The sequence below is a fragment of the Neofelis nebulosa genome, chromosome 10, assembly GCF_028018385.1.
Source record: "Neofelis nebulosa isolate mNeoNeb1 chromosome 10, mNeoNeb1.pri, whole genome shotgun sequence".
Lineage (NCBI taxonomy): Eukaryota > Metazoa > Chordata > Mammalia > Carnivora > Felidae > Neofelis > Neofelis nebulosa.
Window position 1 is genome coordinate 86949862 of NC_080791.1, and position 14555 is coordinate 86964416.

At 36.4% G+C, this 14555-nt stretch overlaps 1 protein-coding gene across 1 annotated transcript in view; it reads right to left on the reverse strand.

Annotated features, from left to right (window-relative positions):
• Positions 1 to 14555, reverse strand: part of CCDC73 (coiled-coil domain containing 73) — a 127195-nt gene that overhangs the window by 91227 nt on the left and 21413 nt on the right. Inside the window, exon 2 of the mRNA XM_058688564.1 lies at positions 6003 to 6074. Within this exon, the coding sequence (XP_058544547.1) occupies positions 6003 to 6074 (72 nt within the window). The remainder of the gene's footprint in view (positions 1 to 6002; positions 6075 to 14555) is intronic.

Below are 14555 nucleotides of genomic sequence, written 5' to 3' on the forward strand. Positions count from 1 at the left end.
AAAAAATTAAAAAATTTTTCAAAAGGTGACAAAAGACAAAGGATATTATATATTCATAAAAGCTTCAATACAACAAGAAGATTTAACAATTACAAACACACACCTAATGACAAACCTATAAAAATAGGCAAAAATGGACAGAATTGAAGGGAGAAACAGACAATTCTACAATAATAGTTGGAAATGTCAATAACACATTCTCAATAATGGATAGGACAACCAGACAGAAGTAAAGGAATAGAGGACTTAAACAACAGAGTAATCCAACTAGAGCTAACAAATATAAAAAACACCCTACCCCAAAACAACAGAATACATATTCTTCTCAAGTGCACATGGGACATTTTCCAGGATTGATCATATGTTAGGCCACACATTAAGTCTCAACACATCTGAAAAGATATATATCATGCAAAGTGTCTTCTCTGACCACAATGGGATGAAGAAATCAATAGAAGAAGGAAACTTGGAAAAATCTGTAAATTTGTGGAAGTTAAACAACAAACTCTTAACCAATGGATTAAAGAAAAGCTCACAAAGGAAATTAGAAAATATTTACAGATGAATGAAAACAAAAATGCAACATACCAAAAGTTATGGGATGCAGCAAAATCAGTGCTTACAGGGAAATTTATAGCTATAAATGTTTACATTAAAAAAAAAAAGGAAAGATCTCAAATCAACAATCTAACTTTATACCTTAAGGAACTACACAGAAAGAACAAATTAAACTCAAAGGTAGTGGAAGGAAGAAAATAATAAACATCAGAGCAGAGATAAATAGAAAAAAGAATAGAGAAATAGAGAAAAGCAGTAAAACCAAAATTGGTTCTTTGAAAAGATCAAACTGACAAACCTTTAGCTAGATGGACCAAGAAAAGACTCAAATTACTAAAATCAGAAATGAAAGTGGGGACATCATTATTGATTCTGGAGAACTAGGCAGGTATATGAGAGTGCTGTGAACTGTACACCAAGAAAGTGGTCAATACGGACCACTAGATAATACGGACAATTCATAGAAATGCAAAACCTACCAACACCAAATAACAAAGAAAAACTCTGTATAGGCCTTTAACTAGTATGGAGAGTGACTCAGTCATCAAAAATATCCCAAGAAATAAAAGTTCTGTACTTAATAGCTTCACAGTGAATTCTATCAAACATTTTAAAAAGAACTAACAGGAATTCTCTAACTTTTCCAAAATTTAAATAGGAGGGAACACTTCCTAACTCATGCTTTGAGACCAGTCTTACCTTGATACCAAAGCCAGATGAAGACACATCAAGAACACTACAGACCAATATCCCTGATGAACATTGATGCAAAAATTCTCAACAAAACACTAGCAAAACAAATTCAGCAGCATATTAGAAGTATCATACACCATGACCAAGTGACTTATCCATGGGATACAAGGATGGTTCAACATATGAAAATCAATCAATGTAATACACACCACATTAACAGAATGAAGGGGGTAGCACATGACCATCACAAAACTGAACACCCTTTCATGATAAAAACAGTCAACAAACTACGAACAGAAGGTAATGACCTCAACATAAGCTATATATGAAAAACCCATACTCAATGAGTATGAAAAACATCATACTCAATGGTGAAAGACTGAGAGCTTTTCCTTTAAGATCAGGAACAAGGCAAGGATGCCTGCTTTCACAACTATGTTCAACACAGTACTGTAAGTCCTAGCCAAAGCAATGAGGCAAGAAAAAGAAATAAAAGACATCCAAATTGGAAAGGAAAAATTAAAATTATCTGTTTGCTGATGATATGATCTTAAACATAGAAAACCCTAAAGATCCCACAAAAAGAAATGCTAGAATAAATGGGTTTAGCAAACTAGCAAAACCTACCAAGAGACAAAGTTACACAGAAATCAGTTATATTTCTACATACTAACAATAAATGAGCTGAAAACAAAATTAAGAAAATAATTCCATTTACAATAGCACCAAAAAACAAACAAACAAAAAAAACCCTTAGGAATTAACCAAAGAAATAAAAGATGTATAAAATGAAAGCTACAAAACACTGCTGAAAGAAACTACAGAAGACACAAATATATGGAAACAAATCCTATGCTCATGGATTAGAAAACTTCATACTGTGAAGATGTCAGTACTACCCAAAGTTATCTACAGATTCAGTGTAACCCTACCAAAGTCCAAATGACATTGTTTGCAGAAATGGAAAAATCCATCCTAAAATTCATATTAAATCTCAAGGGACCCCAAATAGTCAATCTCAGAAAAGAATAAAGCTGGGGGACTCAAACTTCCTGATTTTAAAACTTTCTAGGATTCTCAAGTAATCAAAACAGTGTGGTACTGGCATAATGACAGACACATCCACCAACAGAAGAGAATAAAGAGCCCACAGATAAATCCTTATGTACATGGTTAAATGACTATTCAGTCTTGGAAAGGACAATGGGGCTGGGAAAACCGGATATACATATGTAAAAGAATGGAGTTGGACCCTTACCTAACACTGCACATAAAAATTAACTCAAAATGGATCAAAGACCTAAATGTAAGACCTAAAACCATAAAACTCTTAGAAAAAAACATAGGGCAAAATCTTTTGGACATGATGCCAAAGGCACAAGTAACACACACAAAAAAGACAAATTGGACTCCATGAAAAATTTAAAATCTTGTGCATCAAAAGATACTATTAACAAAGTAAAAAGGCAACCCATGGAAGAAAGGATGTGCAAATCATATTTCTGATAAGATATTAATATTCAAAATATATAGAGAACTCCTAGAATGTAACAACAAAAAACAAACCCTATTCAAAATGGGCAAAAGACAAGAATAGACTTTCTTCAAAGAAAATATGTGAATGGCCAAAAGCACATGAAAATACGCTCAACATCACTAATTATTAAGGAAATGCAAAGCAAAACCATAATAATATACTACCTCATACCCATCAGGATGGCTATTAACCAAAACACAGGAAACAAGTGCTGGCAAGAATGGGAGGAATTAGAACCGTTGGGCATAATTGTGAGAATTTAAAATGGTACAGCTGCTGTGGAAAACATTATGGATGGTCCTGAAAAAACTAGAAATATTATTGCCATATGATCCAACAATTCTACTTCATAGCATATACCCAAAAGAAATTAAAATAGGGACTCAAACAAATATTTCTGTATCCATGTTCATAACAGCATTATTCACAAAAGCTAAAACGTGAAAACAAACCAAGTGTTCATCTATGGAAGAATGGATAGGCAAAATGTGGCATATACATACAATGGAATATTATTTCCGCCTTAAAAAGGAAGAAAATTCTGGGGCATCTGGGTGGCTCAGCTGGCTAAGCATCTGATTCTTTGGTTCGGCTCAGGTCATGATCTCACAGTTCTTGGGTTTGAGCGCCATACTGTCAGTGCTGAGCTTGCTTGGGATTCATTCTCATTCTCATTCTCATTCTCATTCTCTCTCTCTCTCTCTCTCTCTCTCACTCTCTCTTCCCCTCCTGTGTGCTTGTGCTCCCTCTGTCTCCCAAAATAAATAAATTAAAAAAAAAAAAAGGAAGAAAATTCTGACATATACTACAACATGGATGAACCTTGAGGACATTAATGCTAAGTGAAATAAGCTAGTCACAAAAAGATAAATACTGTATGATTTCACTTATTTAAGAAACTTAGAATAGTCAAAATCATACAGAGTATAATGGTGTTTGCCAGGAACTGGGGAGAAGTGAAGGATGGGGAGTTTAATGAATGAGTATAGAGTTTCAGTTTTACAAAGTAAAAAGAGTCATCTGTAGATGAATGGTGATGATGGCAGGACATTAAAAATATATTTAATACCACTAAACTGTATACCCCCAAATGGTTAAGATGGCAAATTTTATGTGTATTTTACCACAATAAAAAATATTGGGAGAAAAAGATCTTCCTGAAGCCACTTGGGCCTACACCCCAATAACCTGTTATATATCCCAATTCTGACTTACCCCTTTTGAGACATACTAAGACTGTCAAGGTAATGTTCTCACTGCAATGAGTTCTAATAAAAACAGTTTTATTTTATTAGGAATACAACAAGGAACTTCTTTTTTTATTATTTTTGAGAGAGAGAGAGAGCACAAGTGGGGTTGGAAGAGAGAGAGAAAGGGTAAGAGAAGTTCCTAGGCAGCCCCCCCAGCCCTCCCCTCACCCCCCCCCCATGCTCACAGCAGGGGCTCAAACCAACTAACTGTGAGACCATGATGATCTGCCGAAATCGAGTTGGATGCTGAACTGACTGAACCACTCAGGCATTTCTAATTTATACTGCCAACAAGAATATATATATGAAAGTTCCTATTTTCTACAACTTTGTAAAGTAAGGTAGGAATTTGGCTTTATTTTTCTTCAGAAAAAAGCAGTTCTAATACCATTTCTTGAATTATCTATTTTCCCCTCACTAATTTGCAATGCCACCTCAGTCACTAATTTATCGTATGATCTGGATCTATTCTGAGATTCTATTATGTTCCAAGGAATACCTATCCAAGTACACAATTAAAGTAGCCAAGTAATATCTATCCATGTAGACAATTAAAGTAGCACCAAGCTCCTTTAATTATTATTATAGTTTATAATAATATATTTAAGAATCTAGCGTAGCTACTTCATCCTGTTCTCTTTTAAAAACTTCCCAGACACTCCTATATGTTTATTCCCACATAAACCTTAGAATCAACTTAACTACCACAAATACACTCTTGCATGTTTAAATTGGATTGTATTAAACCTACTAACTTAAGGACTTGGATAACTTTATATTGTTGACTCTCTCTACCCAAAAGCAAGATATGACTTTACATTTTGAAATCAGCATGGAGTTTGTATTTGATGTTTATCTGTTTTTTTCTCTCCACAGACAGGTTTCAGACCTGTGCCTCATAATATCCAACTCTAGTTTTACTCCCAAATTCTACACACCTGTGGGTCTGTCTGGTTTCAAATTCCCATCATTTCCAATTTGAGCTATCCTCTGTCACTTGAATTCTGATTCTGATATGCTACCTCTAAATTCCTGTTTCAATATTGCCAAACAGTGAAAAGAGGGGGCCATCAAAATTAAGATTTCAATTTTTAGCTATTAAGATTACTTTGGTGGAAACACATGAGAAGCACTATCAAAACTGCTTCTATATACATCGGCTAAAAGAGAATTAGATTTGATACTGTTTTTTAATATTTAGTTACAGCATGTAATGACAGCCTGTGAAAATAAAGTACTATTCTGAGGTTTTCTTAAAAAACATTTTGACTCCTCTATAACACATGTGTTTCTCGGGTATTAAATAGATCATAGTAGATTTTAGCAATATCATCAGAAAGCCTGAAAATAACTTTCATTCTCAGTGTTCTGGAGGCTCAAATATTATTAAAACAATTTTAATGAGAATTCTCTTGAGACTTTTTTTTTTTTTTAATTTTGAGAGGGAGGGAGAGAGAAAGAATCCCAAGCTGGCAGCACAGAGCCCAACATGGGGCTCAATCCCACAAACTGTGAGATCATGACCTGAGCCAAGATCAAGAGTCGAATGCTTAACTGACTGAGCCACCCAGGCACCCCTCTTGAGACTTTGTTTAAAATGATGCACAATCCCCCAAATATGTTTAGGAAATTTAAAAATTAATTTTGCTATTAAGGTAAATACATTTTTAAATAGATGTTAAAGGGGCGCCTGGGTGGCGCAGTCGGTTAAGCGTCCGACTTCAGCCAGGTCACGATCTCGCGGTCCGTGAGTTCGAGCCCCGCGTCAGGCTCTGGGCTGATGGCTCGGAGCCTGGAGCCTGTTTCCGATTCTGTGTCTCCCTCTCTCTCTGCCCCTCCCCCGTTCATGCTCTGTCTCTCTCTGTCCCAAAAATAAAAATAAAAAACGTTGGAAAAAAAAAATAAATAAATAAATAAATAGATGTTAAAAACACTAATCTGAAATAAAAATTAAAAATACTTACCTTTTGCCATTTAAGTTCTTGTGTCTCCACAATAATTTTACCAATCTGCTCTTCATACTGAGTTTCTGTTTCCTAAATCAAAAAGAAAAATGCTAGGAAAATTAGGACTTTAAAACTTTTCATTTCAGTTCTTTCTAGAGAGATAAAAAAAGAGCATCATCCCACACTTAAAATATCCTCCCACGTCTGGACAAACTGCAAATTAAATAGACAAGCCTATCAGAGAACTGAGGCTCCAGATCATTCAATTAATCCAAGCTCTGGATAACTCTCTCCTGCAGGAAGAACATAACTAAAGCATTTACTTACCTGGGATGTAAACCACTGAGTAGTGACAAGAAAATTCAGCTACAAGCTCTTCATAAATTGCTAAAGGCAAAATGTGTACTAGTTTAAGAATGTGAATTCCCAGGGACCCCAGAAATAAGGAGGTGTTATATCTTTTATCAGGTTTTTGTTCCAGGAAGCCCACCAGGTGCTTACAAGGAAGGATGGGAAGAATCCAACAACCTGAGAAGCTCTGCCCTGTGGTACTAGCTGGGGAAGAGAAGAGCAGTCACAACCCATCTTCCCTATTTCCCCTACAGAGCAAGAGTCTTAATCTGCAAGGGAAAGACAATAACTATATCTAAGAACACTAGTGGAAACCCTCTGCAGCTGGTAAAGGGGAGTAAGAGCCACCATTGAAAACTCCACCTAGACAGCCCTGTCTTCCTCATCTCCCATAAGGAAAAAAAGCCTAATTTACAGAAGGAGGGACAATAAAAACTACAGTAGGAGAGCACCTGTGGAAAACCACTGTAGCTGGAAATAGGCTAGGAAAATAAGAAAACAGCTCTATCATTGGGGTAGGAGCAGGAATACGTGGGAGATCCAGCATTAAAAACAAAGGAGGGATCAGAACCCCTGTGAAGACCTCACCCTGAGACGCAGAACCTAAGAACTGAAGCTTAATAAAATCAGAGAATTCCCCTACTCCCCCACCTGCAGCCACCATCTGAAGAACAAGCATCAAATAAAAAGAACAGGGAGAGCAGCTGGGAGGGCTGCAAAGACAGATTCTCACTGGGAAGCAGCACAAAAGGAAGACCCAAAGCCAAGCAGGAAGTAGTTATTTAGAAAAATTCTCTGATTTTGTTTAAAATCACGTAGTAATACTCATGAATTCGCCTACCCCATAAACACAAGGTATCACAAGAGAAAAAGTGCCTGTAGTGTTGAAGATATGCCCCAACACAGAGAGAAAGCACTTCTGTAAAAACTGGGAGTTTTTTACTTTTGGTTTCGGGTATTTAAGGAAATCTCCACCAAACACAATGGGGCACAATGGCCTCAATGGCCACATATGACAGAAACAGCAGACTTTACAAAATTATTTCAGAAAAGTCACTAAACCAACAATAAGCAGCAACCGTAGGGAGGGGAAAATATCTGATTTTCAGAGCTGCCACATATTCAAAATGTCTATGTCCAGTTCTCAACAAAAAATGCAAGGGATGCAAAGAAACAGGAAAGTGTGATCCCTATACAAGCAAATAAAAAGTTAAAAAGAACGGTCTCTGAGCAAGACAAAGACTTTACGTCAACAATTTAAATACGCTCTAAGAGCTAAAAGAAACCGCGTACAAAGATACTGCCAATATTAAAAAGTTAATAAGGAAATGCTACAGACAAGCTTATGCTCATAAATTTGACAACTTACAGAAATGGATCAATTCTTCAAACCTCAATATAGACAATCTATACAGCCCTATAACCACTAGTTAAAAAGCTCCCAAAAAATAAATGTCCAGGCCCACATGGTTTCATTACTAGAGAATTCCACCAAATACATAAATAATTAACACCACTTTTACACAGTCTTCCAGAAAAATAAAAGAGGAAGAAACACACCTCCACTCATTTTATAATGCCTGTTTACTATGACACCAAAACTAGACAAAGACAGTACAAAAACAGAAAACTAAAACCAATACTTCTCACAAGTTTTGATGAAAAAATCTCAGTAACATATTAGCAAACAGAATCCAACAATGTATAAAATGTTATACACCACGACCAAGTAGAATTTGTTCCAAATATACAAGGCTGATTCAATATCAATAGTAAGTTCATGGTTTTCACCATATCAATATCCTACAGAAGAAAAATCACATGACCACATCAATTGTCACAGAAAAGGCAACTGATGAAACCCAACACTCATTCATAATAAAAACTCTCAGTTAGGAACAGAGAGAATTATCTCAATTTGATAAAGAGTATTCATAAAAACATTACACTGAACATCATTTTCAATGATAAAAGACTGGATGGATAGATAGACAAGGAAAGGGAAAGAGGAAAGAGAGGCAAAGAGAAGGAGAGAAAAAAAAAGAAAGAAGGGAGGAAATAATCAGAAGTAAAATTGTCTCTATTTATAAATAACATAATTGTATACAAAGAAAACCAAGGAATCCATAAAATATCTCCCAGAACTGATAACTGAATTCAACAAGGTCTCAGGATACAAGAGCAACACCTAAAGTATCAATCACGTTTCTATACACTAACAATAAAAATACAGAAAACAAAATTTAAAACACAACACAACTTATAATCACTCCAGAGAAAATGAAATACATAGGTGTGTACTTAAAGAACATGTTAAGGATCTGTATGCTGATAGATACAACAACATGGATGAATGAGAAGCCTTACCTAAAAGAGTACATACTGTATGATTCCATTTATATGAAATGTTAGGGGGAAAAAAAACTAATTGTGGGAAAAATCAAAAGAATGTTGCCTCTTGGGGAGGAAGTAAGGGTAGAACTGGCCTAAGTAGGGGGATGAAGGAATTTTCTGAATGGATAGAAACATTTTATATCTTCATAAGGGTTTACATTATCAGATGTATGCATCTCACCAAACGTACAGTTAAGATTTGTGTCTTTAATTGTATGTAAATTTCAAGGGGGAAAAGCTGTAAACAAATATTGAACTCCACTTAATGATACGCAGTCTGAAGTACTTGGAAGAACACCAATATCTGCAATTTACTCTGAAATCACAAAAAATTAAGTTGAAAGAGGGATACATTGATGGATAGATAGGTGACAAAGCAAGTAAAGTAATATGTTAATGGTGTTTGAGTGTTCACTGTCAAATTCTTTCAGTTTTGCTGTATGCTGGACAATTTCCACAATGAAATGTTTCAGAGAAATCAAAGAGAATGTTAACATATAAAATACATGTTTTTGTTATGAAATATTTTCCTTATGACTCTCTTACTTTTTTTTTTTATTTTACACAAACACACTTACTCATGCTATGGTATTCAAAGATATAGGCTTTCACAAAAGTTGTCTCATTTATTTAATTTTTTTTTTTTTTTTTTTTTTTTTTTTTTCAACGTTTTTTATTTATTTTTGGGACAGAGAGAGACAGAGCATGAACGGGGGAGGGGCAGAGAGAGAGGGAGACACAGAATCGGAAGCAGGCTCCAGGCTCTGAGCCATCAGCCCAGAGCCCGACGCGGGGCTCGAACTCACGGACCGCGAGATCGTGACCTGGCTGAAGTCGGACGCTTAACCGACTGCGCCACCCAGGCGCCCCTGTCTCATTTATTTAAAATGCTTTTTGGGGCGCCTGGGTGGCGCAGTCGGTTAAGCGTCCGACTTCAGCCAGGTCACGATCTCGCGGTCCGTGAGTTCGAGCCCCGCGTCGGGCTCTGGGCTGATGGCTCGGAGCCTGGAGCCTGTTTCCGATTCTGTGTCTCCCTCTCTCTCTGCCCCTCCCCCGTTCATGCTCTGTCTCTCTCTGTCCCAAAAATAAATAAAAAACGTTGAAAAAAAAAATAAATAAAAAAATAAAAAATAAAATGCTTTCAGCAGCAAGGAGCAACAACAAACCCCAACTCACAATGGCTTACCTCATATGACAATGACTTTAAATGCAGAGTGCTTCTAAAACTGACTTTCAGTGGTTCAACAATATCATTTAGGACTACGATTCTGCTCATCTTTTAATCTTGCCATTATCTAAGTGATTTTCCTTAGGCTTTACATTCCGTGGCTGCTTTAACTGAAAGCATTATGGACAGAAAGGACATTAACCCGCAGTAGAAAAAGTGTAACCTCTTAATAAAAGAGTAACAGGCGGGGCACCTGGGTGGCTCAGTCGGTTGAGCGTCCGACTTCAGCTTGGGTCATGATCTCACAGTTTGTGGGTTCGAGCCCTGCGTCGGGCTCTGTGCTGTCAGCTCGGAGCCTGAATCCTACTTTGGATTCTGTGTCTCCTCTCTCTGCCCCTCCCCCACTTGTGCTGTGTCTCTCTCTGTCTCTCAAAAATAAATAAATGTAAAAAAGAAAAATTAAAAAAAAAAAGAATAACGGGGGCGCCTGGGTGGTTCAGTTGGTTAAACATCCAACCTCGTCTCAGGGCATGATCTCCTGGTTTATGAGTTCAAGCCCTGCATCTGGCTCTGTGCTAACAGCTCAGAGCCTGGAGCCTGCTTTGAATTCTGTGTCTCCCTCTCTCTCTTTGCTCCTACACCACTAGTGCTCTGTCTCTCAAAAATAAACATTAAAAAAAATAAAAAATAAACTTTTCCCAGAAACTTTCAACACATCTTCTAATATCTCATTGGCCATAACCTGGTCACATGCCCACTCCTAAACCAGTCATTGGCAAGGGGAATACACTGGACCTTTATGTGTAGTTAAGATCAGTCAGGATCTACCTGACTCACATTGGTGAAAGATGGACCCTAAGACACAATCACAGTTCTTCCAACATGGAATAAGGAAGGGAATATATACCAATAGGGTATGCAGTGCAATAAACAAAGTGATGAGAAAATAGAAGCTCCTGCAAAATATGTTATCTATGGTCAGAACATACTGAAAAATAAAATAAGTATATATACATTTGTTTGGAGATGGGGTTCCTATTACATGTGTATCTTCCCAAAGCAGCTGGATTGAAAATGTGCAAGATACTGATTTCTTCATGTGGGCCTGGTTATACACTTCTCTCTTAGTGGCTAAATGGGTTCTGTCATCTTACTGTGATTTAGATATTGTTCTAAGCACTTTTTATATATTGATTAACTTAATCTTAGTTATAATTTTCTGAAGTAAGTACTCTTATTATCACCATTTTATAGAAGAGGAAACTGGGTTAGCAAGAGAATAAGTAATTTGCCTAAATTCACATAGCAGGTAAACATCAGAATCAGTATTTGAACCTGTATGATTTGTCTCCAGAGTCTCTTAAACATACCACTTTATTACCTTTAAGAGACTGTGGGTACTGTTGGACTGCAGAATTTAATCTTCACGTCACACAGAAGTTAGCAAGACACTCAAGATCATATTACATATTTTATTTTTAAGTTTATTTATTTTGAGAGAGAGAACACACAAACAGGAAGGGCAGAGGGGAGAGGGAGAGGGAGAGGGAGAGGGAGAGGCGGAGGCGGAGGCGGAGGCAGAGGGAGAGGGAGGGAGGGAGGGAGGGAGGGAGGGAGAGAGAGAGAGAGAGAGAGAGAGAGAGAGAGAATCCCAAGCAGGCTCCACACCAGCAGTCCAGAGCCCAACACAGGGCTCAAACTCACAAACTGTGAGATCATGACCTGAGCTGAAACAAGAGTCAGGTGGCTTAACTGAGCCACCCAGGTACCCCCATATTACCTATTTTATTTGGTAAAACATTATTAATTTGGTAGAACATTTCAAAATAACAACCAGAGATATTTGTTGAATGGAAAAGCAAAAAATTTAAGAATTCCTACAAATATTCTCATATTAAATATTTTCTATTTCTTTTGTAATAGGAATCTTTGTAATAGACTAAGTTGAATAATATGAAAACAGTAGCTTAAATTCTGATTAGGAAAGAAATTTTGTAAAATATGAACTTTTAAGCTATTCCATGCCTATTAGTGATATTTATCTCGAATACTTTTTAGCTAATCAAAGAGAGATTAGTATTTTATTAAACAACATGAGAAACTGAACAGGGCAATTTCGTAGGAGGTGGATTATGAGTCTGAAAACGAGAATAAAAGTACCCAGTTACAGTTTGGGCTGCTTGGACATGTGCCTGCTGTATGTACTATGTCCCTAAATCTGTTCAGGGTCAAGAATTGAAGAGGCCTGACCAATACAGAGCACATCTTGTAAAACTACAGCCTGAAGCAAGCACTTTAAAAAAACATGACACTTTCTAAAGGTTATAAAGAGTAAATAAACCATCAAATTACTCCTCTTTTATTGTTTTTATAAAAACACTTAAATCCTTGTAGTCCTAAGGCAGATAATAAAAAATAAACACTTTTAAGGTTCTATATTCTTGGATACTTTATTGAAGTTACAGATGGGATTTTCTTACCAAATTTAATACATTTTTCTCATTGACAGTAAGAATTTTTATTAATAACTTTTGAGAGCTGCTTAAAGAATGAAAGATACGAATGAAAAGTTCCAATAAAAAGATACTTTTTAATTATAAAGCATGAAGTTAAGTTAGAATCCTAATAGAGTAAAAGTGTATTATAATGTTACCTTTCAGTATTGTAGATAACACCCATTTTATCAGTTTTCCATGTGGTGTAGAGATATATATTCTACAAATCATTATAATTACAAACAGGTATGATTCTATTCACAACATAACTAATTTTATGGGGCACTAAAATGCTACTTAATGTTATTTACCACACACTATGCCATTAATTATACCCAGTTTTCCTTTACAATTTCCTTAGCAAATCATTGCTATTTCAGAAAACCCAAATTTCCACTGCCTTTTATTTATTGCTAATTTAAAACTTCTAAGCTTTCCTTCTGTTCAGATATTTAATATATTTAATGTGTGCTTTCTCTCAACTCCCATACTTTCTTCAAAATTCTATTACATACATAATATATACTATGTGAGACTATAGTAATTAATTTGCATGGTATGTCATGATGATTAAATTTTAAATTCTCTTAGGGCAAGACTGAGTAGAGGTTTTTCAAAGGTTATCAAATAAATGCATATTTTAAAAGTGAAAGTTGTAGATAGAGATCTGTTTATCCTCATTGTATAGATGATTTGGCTGAGAAATATATTTTGTTCTGGGGCGCTTGAGTGGCTCAGTTGGCTAAGCATCTGGCTCTTGATTTTGGCTCAGGTCAGATCTCATGGTTCATGAGTTGGAGCCCCACACTGGGCTCCACACTGATAAGGCAGAGCCTGTTTGGGATTCTCTCTCCCCCTCTCTCTCTCTGCCCCTCCCCTACTCTCTCTCTCTTTCTCTCTCCTTTCTCTCTCAAAATAAATACATTTTTTTTAAATTTTTTTTTCAACGTTTATTTATTTTTGGGACAGAGAGAGACAGAGCATAAACGGGGGAGGGGCAGAGAGAGAGGGAGACACAGAATCGGAAACAGGCTCCAGGCTCTGAGCCATCAGCCCAGAGCCTGACGCGGGGCTCGAACTCACGGACCGCGAGATCGTGACCTGGCTGAAGTTGGACGCCCAACCGACTGCGCCACCCAGGCGCCCCTCAAAATAAATACATTTTAAAAAAGAAATAATTTTGTTTAAAAACTTTCAACTCACTTCCTATTTTTAGAATCTAATAGATTTCATATTAAAGTCTAGATTTCTAGTTTCTCTTCAATAATTAGAAGAAATGATAGTACAGAGCCCATTTTTCTATATGGCAACACATTTTGGGAGCTGAACGACAAATATAGGTTAAACTGAAGACAGAGCCTCTCTACCTCAACACAATTCCTGCCCTATTGGTATCACATATCAACTATCTAAAGGAAGCTGAATTTGTGACCCCTCTGCTATAGATTCATGTCTATAATCTGGTAAGAGAATCACAAGAATTGTTGTCTAACTTCTATAAAACATACATTATGGATTCAATATAAATTTATCTGTTGACTCAGATTATTTATTTAAAGATCATTATTTTATGGGCACCTGGGTGGCTAAGTAAGTTAAGTGTCTGACTCTTGGTTTTGGCTCAGGTCATAATCTCATGGTTTGTGGGATCAAGCCCCGCATAAAGCCTGCTTGGGATTTTCTCCCTCTCTCTCTCTCTGCTCCCCACCCCCAAAATAAATAAACTTAAAAAAAAGATCATTAATTTAAAACATTTGAACTTTTAAAAATATCATCACCAATTTAGATCCATATGTAAAAAAAATGAGTAACTTTGTTAATTACAGCATAGTTAGGTACTTAAATACAGTTTAGTGGAGTAAGAAAGTCTCTTTCTTTGACTTTATTTTATTATCTATTGTATTTTGCTTCTTTAAAGAAACTTTACTGTGGCACCTGGGAGGCTCAGTCAGTTAAGCGTCCCACTCTTGATTTTGGCTTAGGTCATGAACTCAGAGTTTTGTGAGTTCGAACCCTGCATGTCTGCTTGGGATTCTCCCTCTCTTTCTGCCCCCCACCCATGGCACTCTTTCTCTTTCTCAAAATAAATAAATAAACTTAAAAAAATAAAGAAACTTTACTATCTAACCCTTTATGGTATGGCCTAATTTTATGTTACTGCAT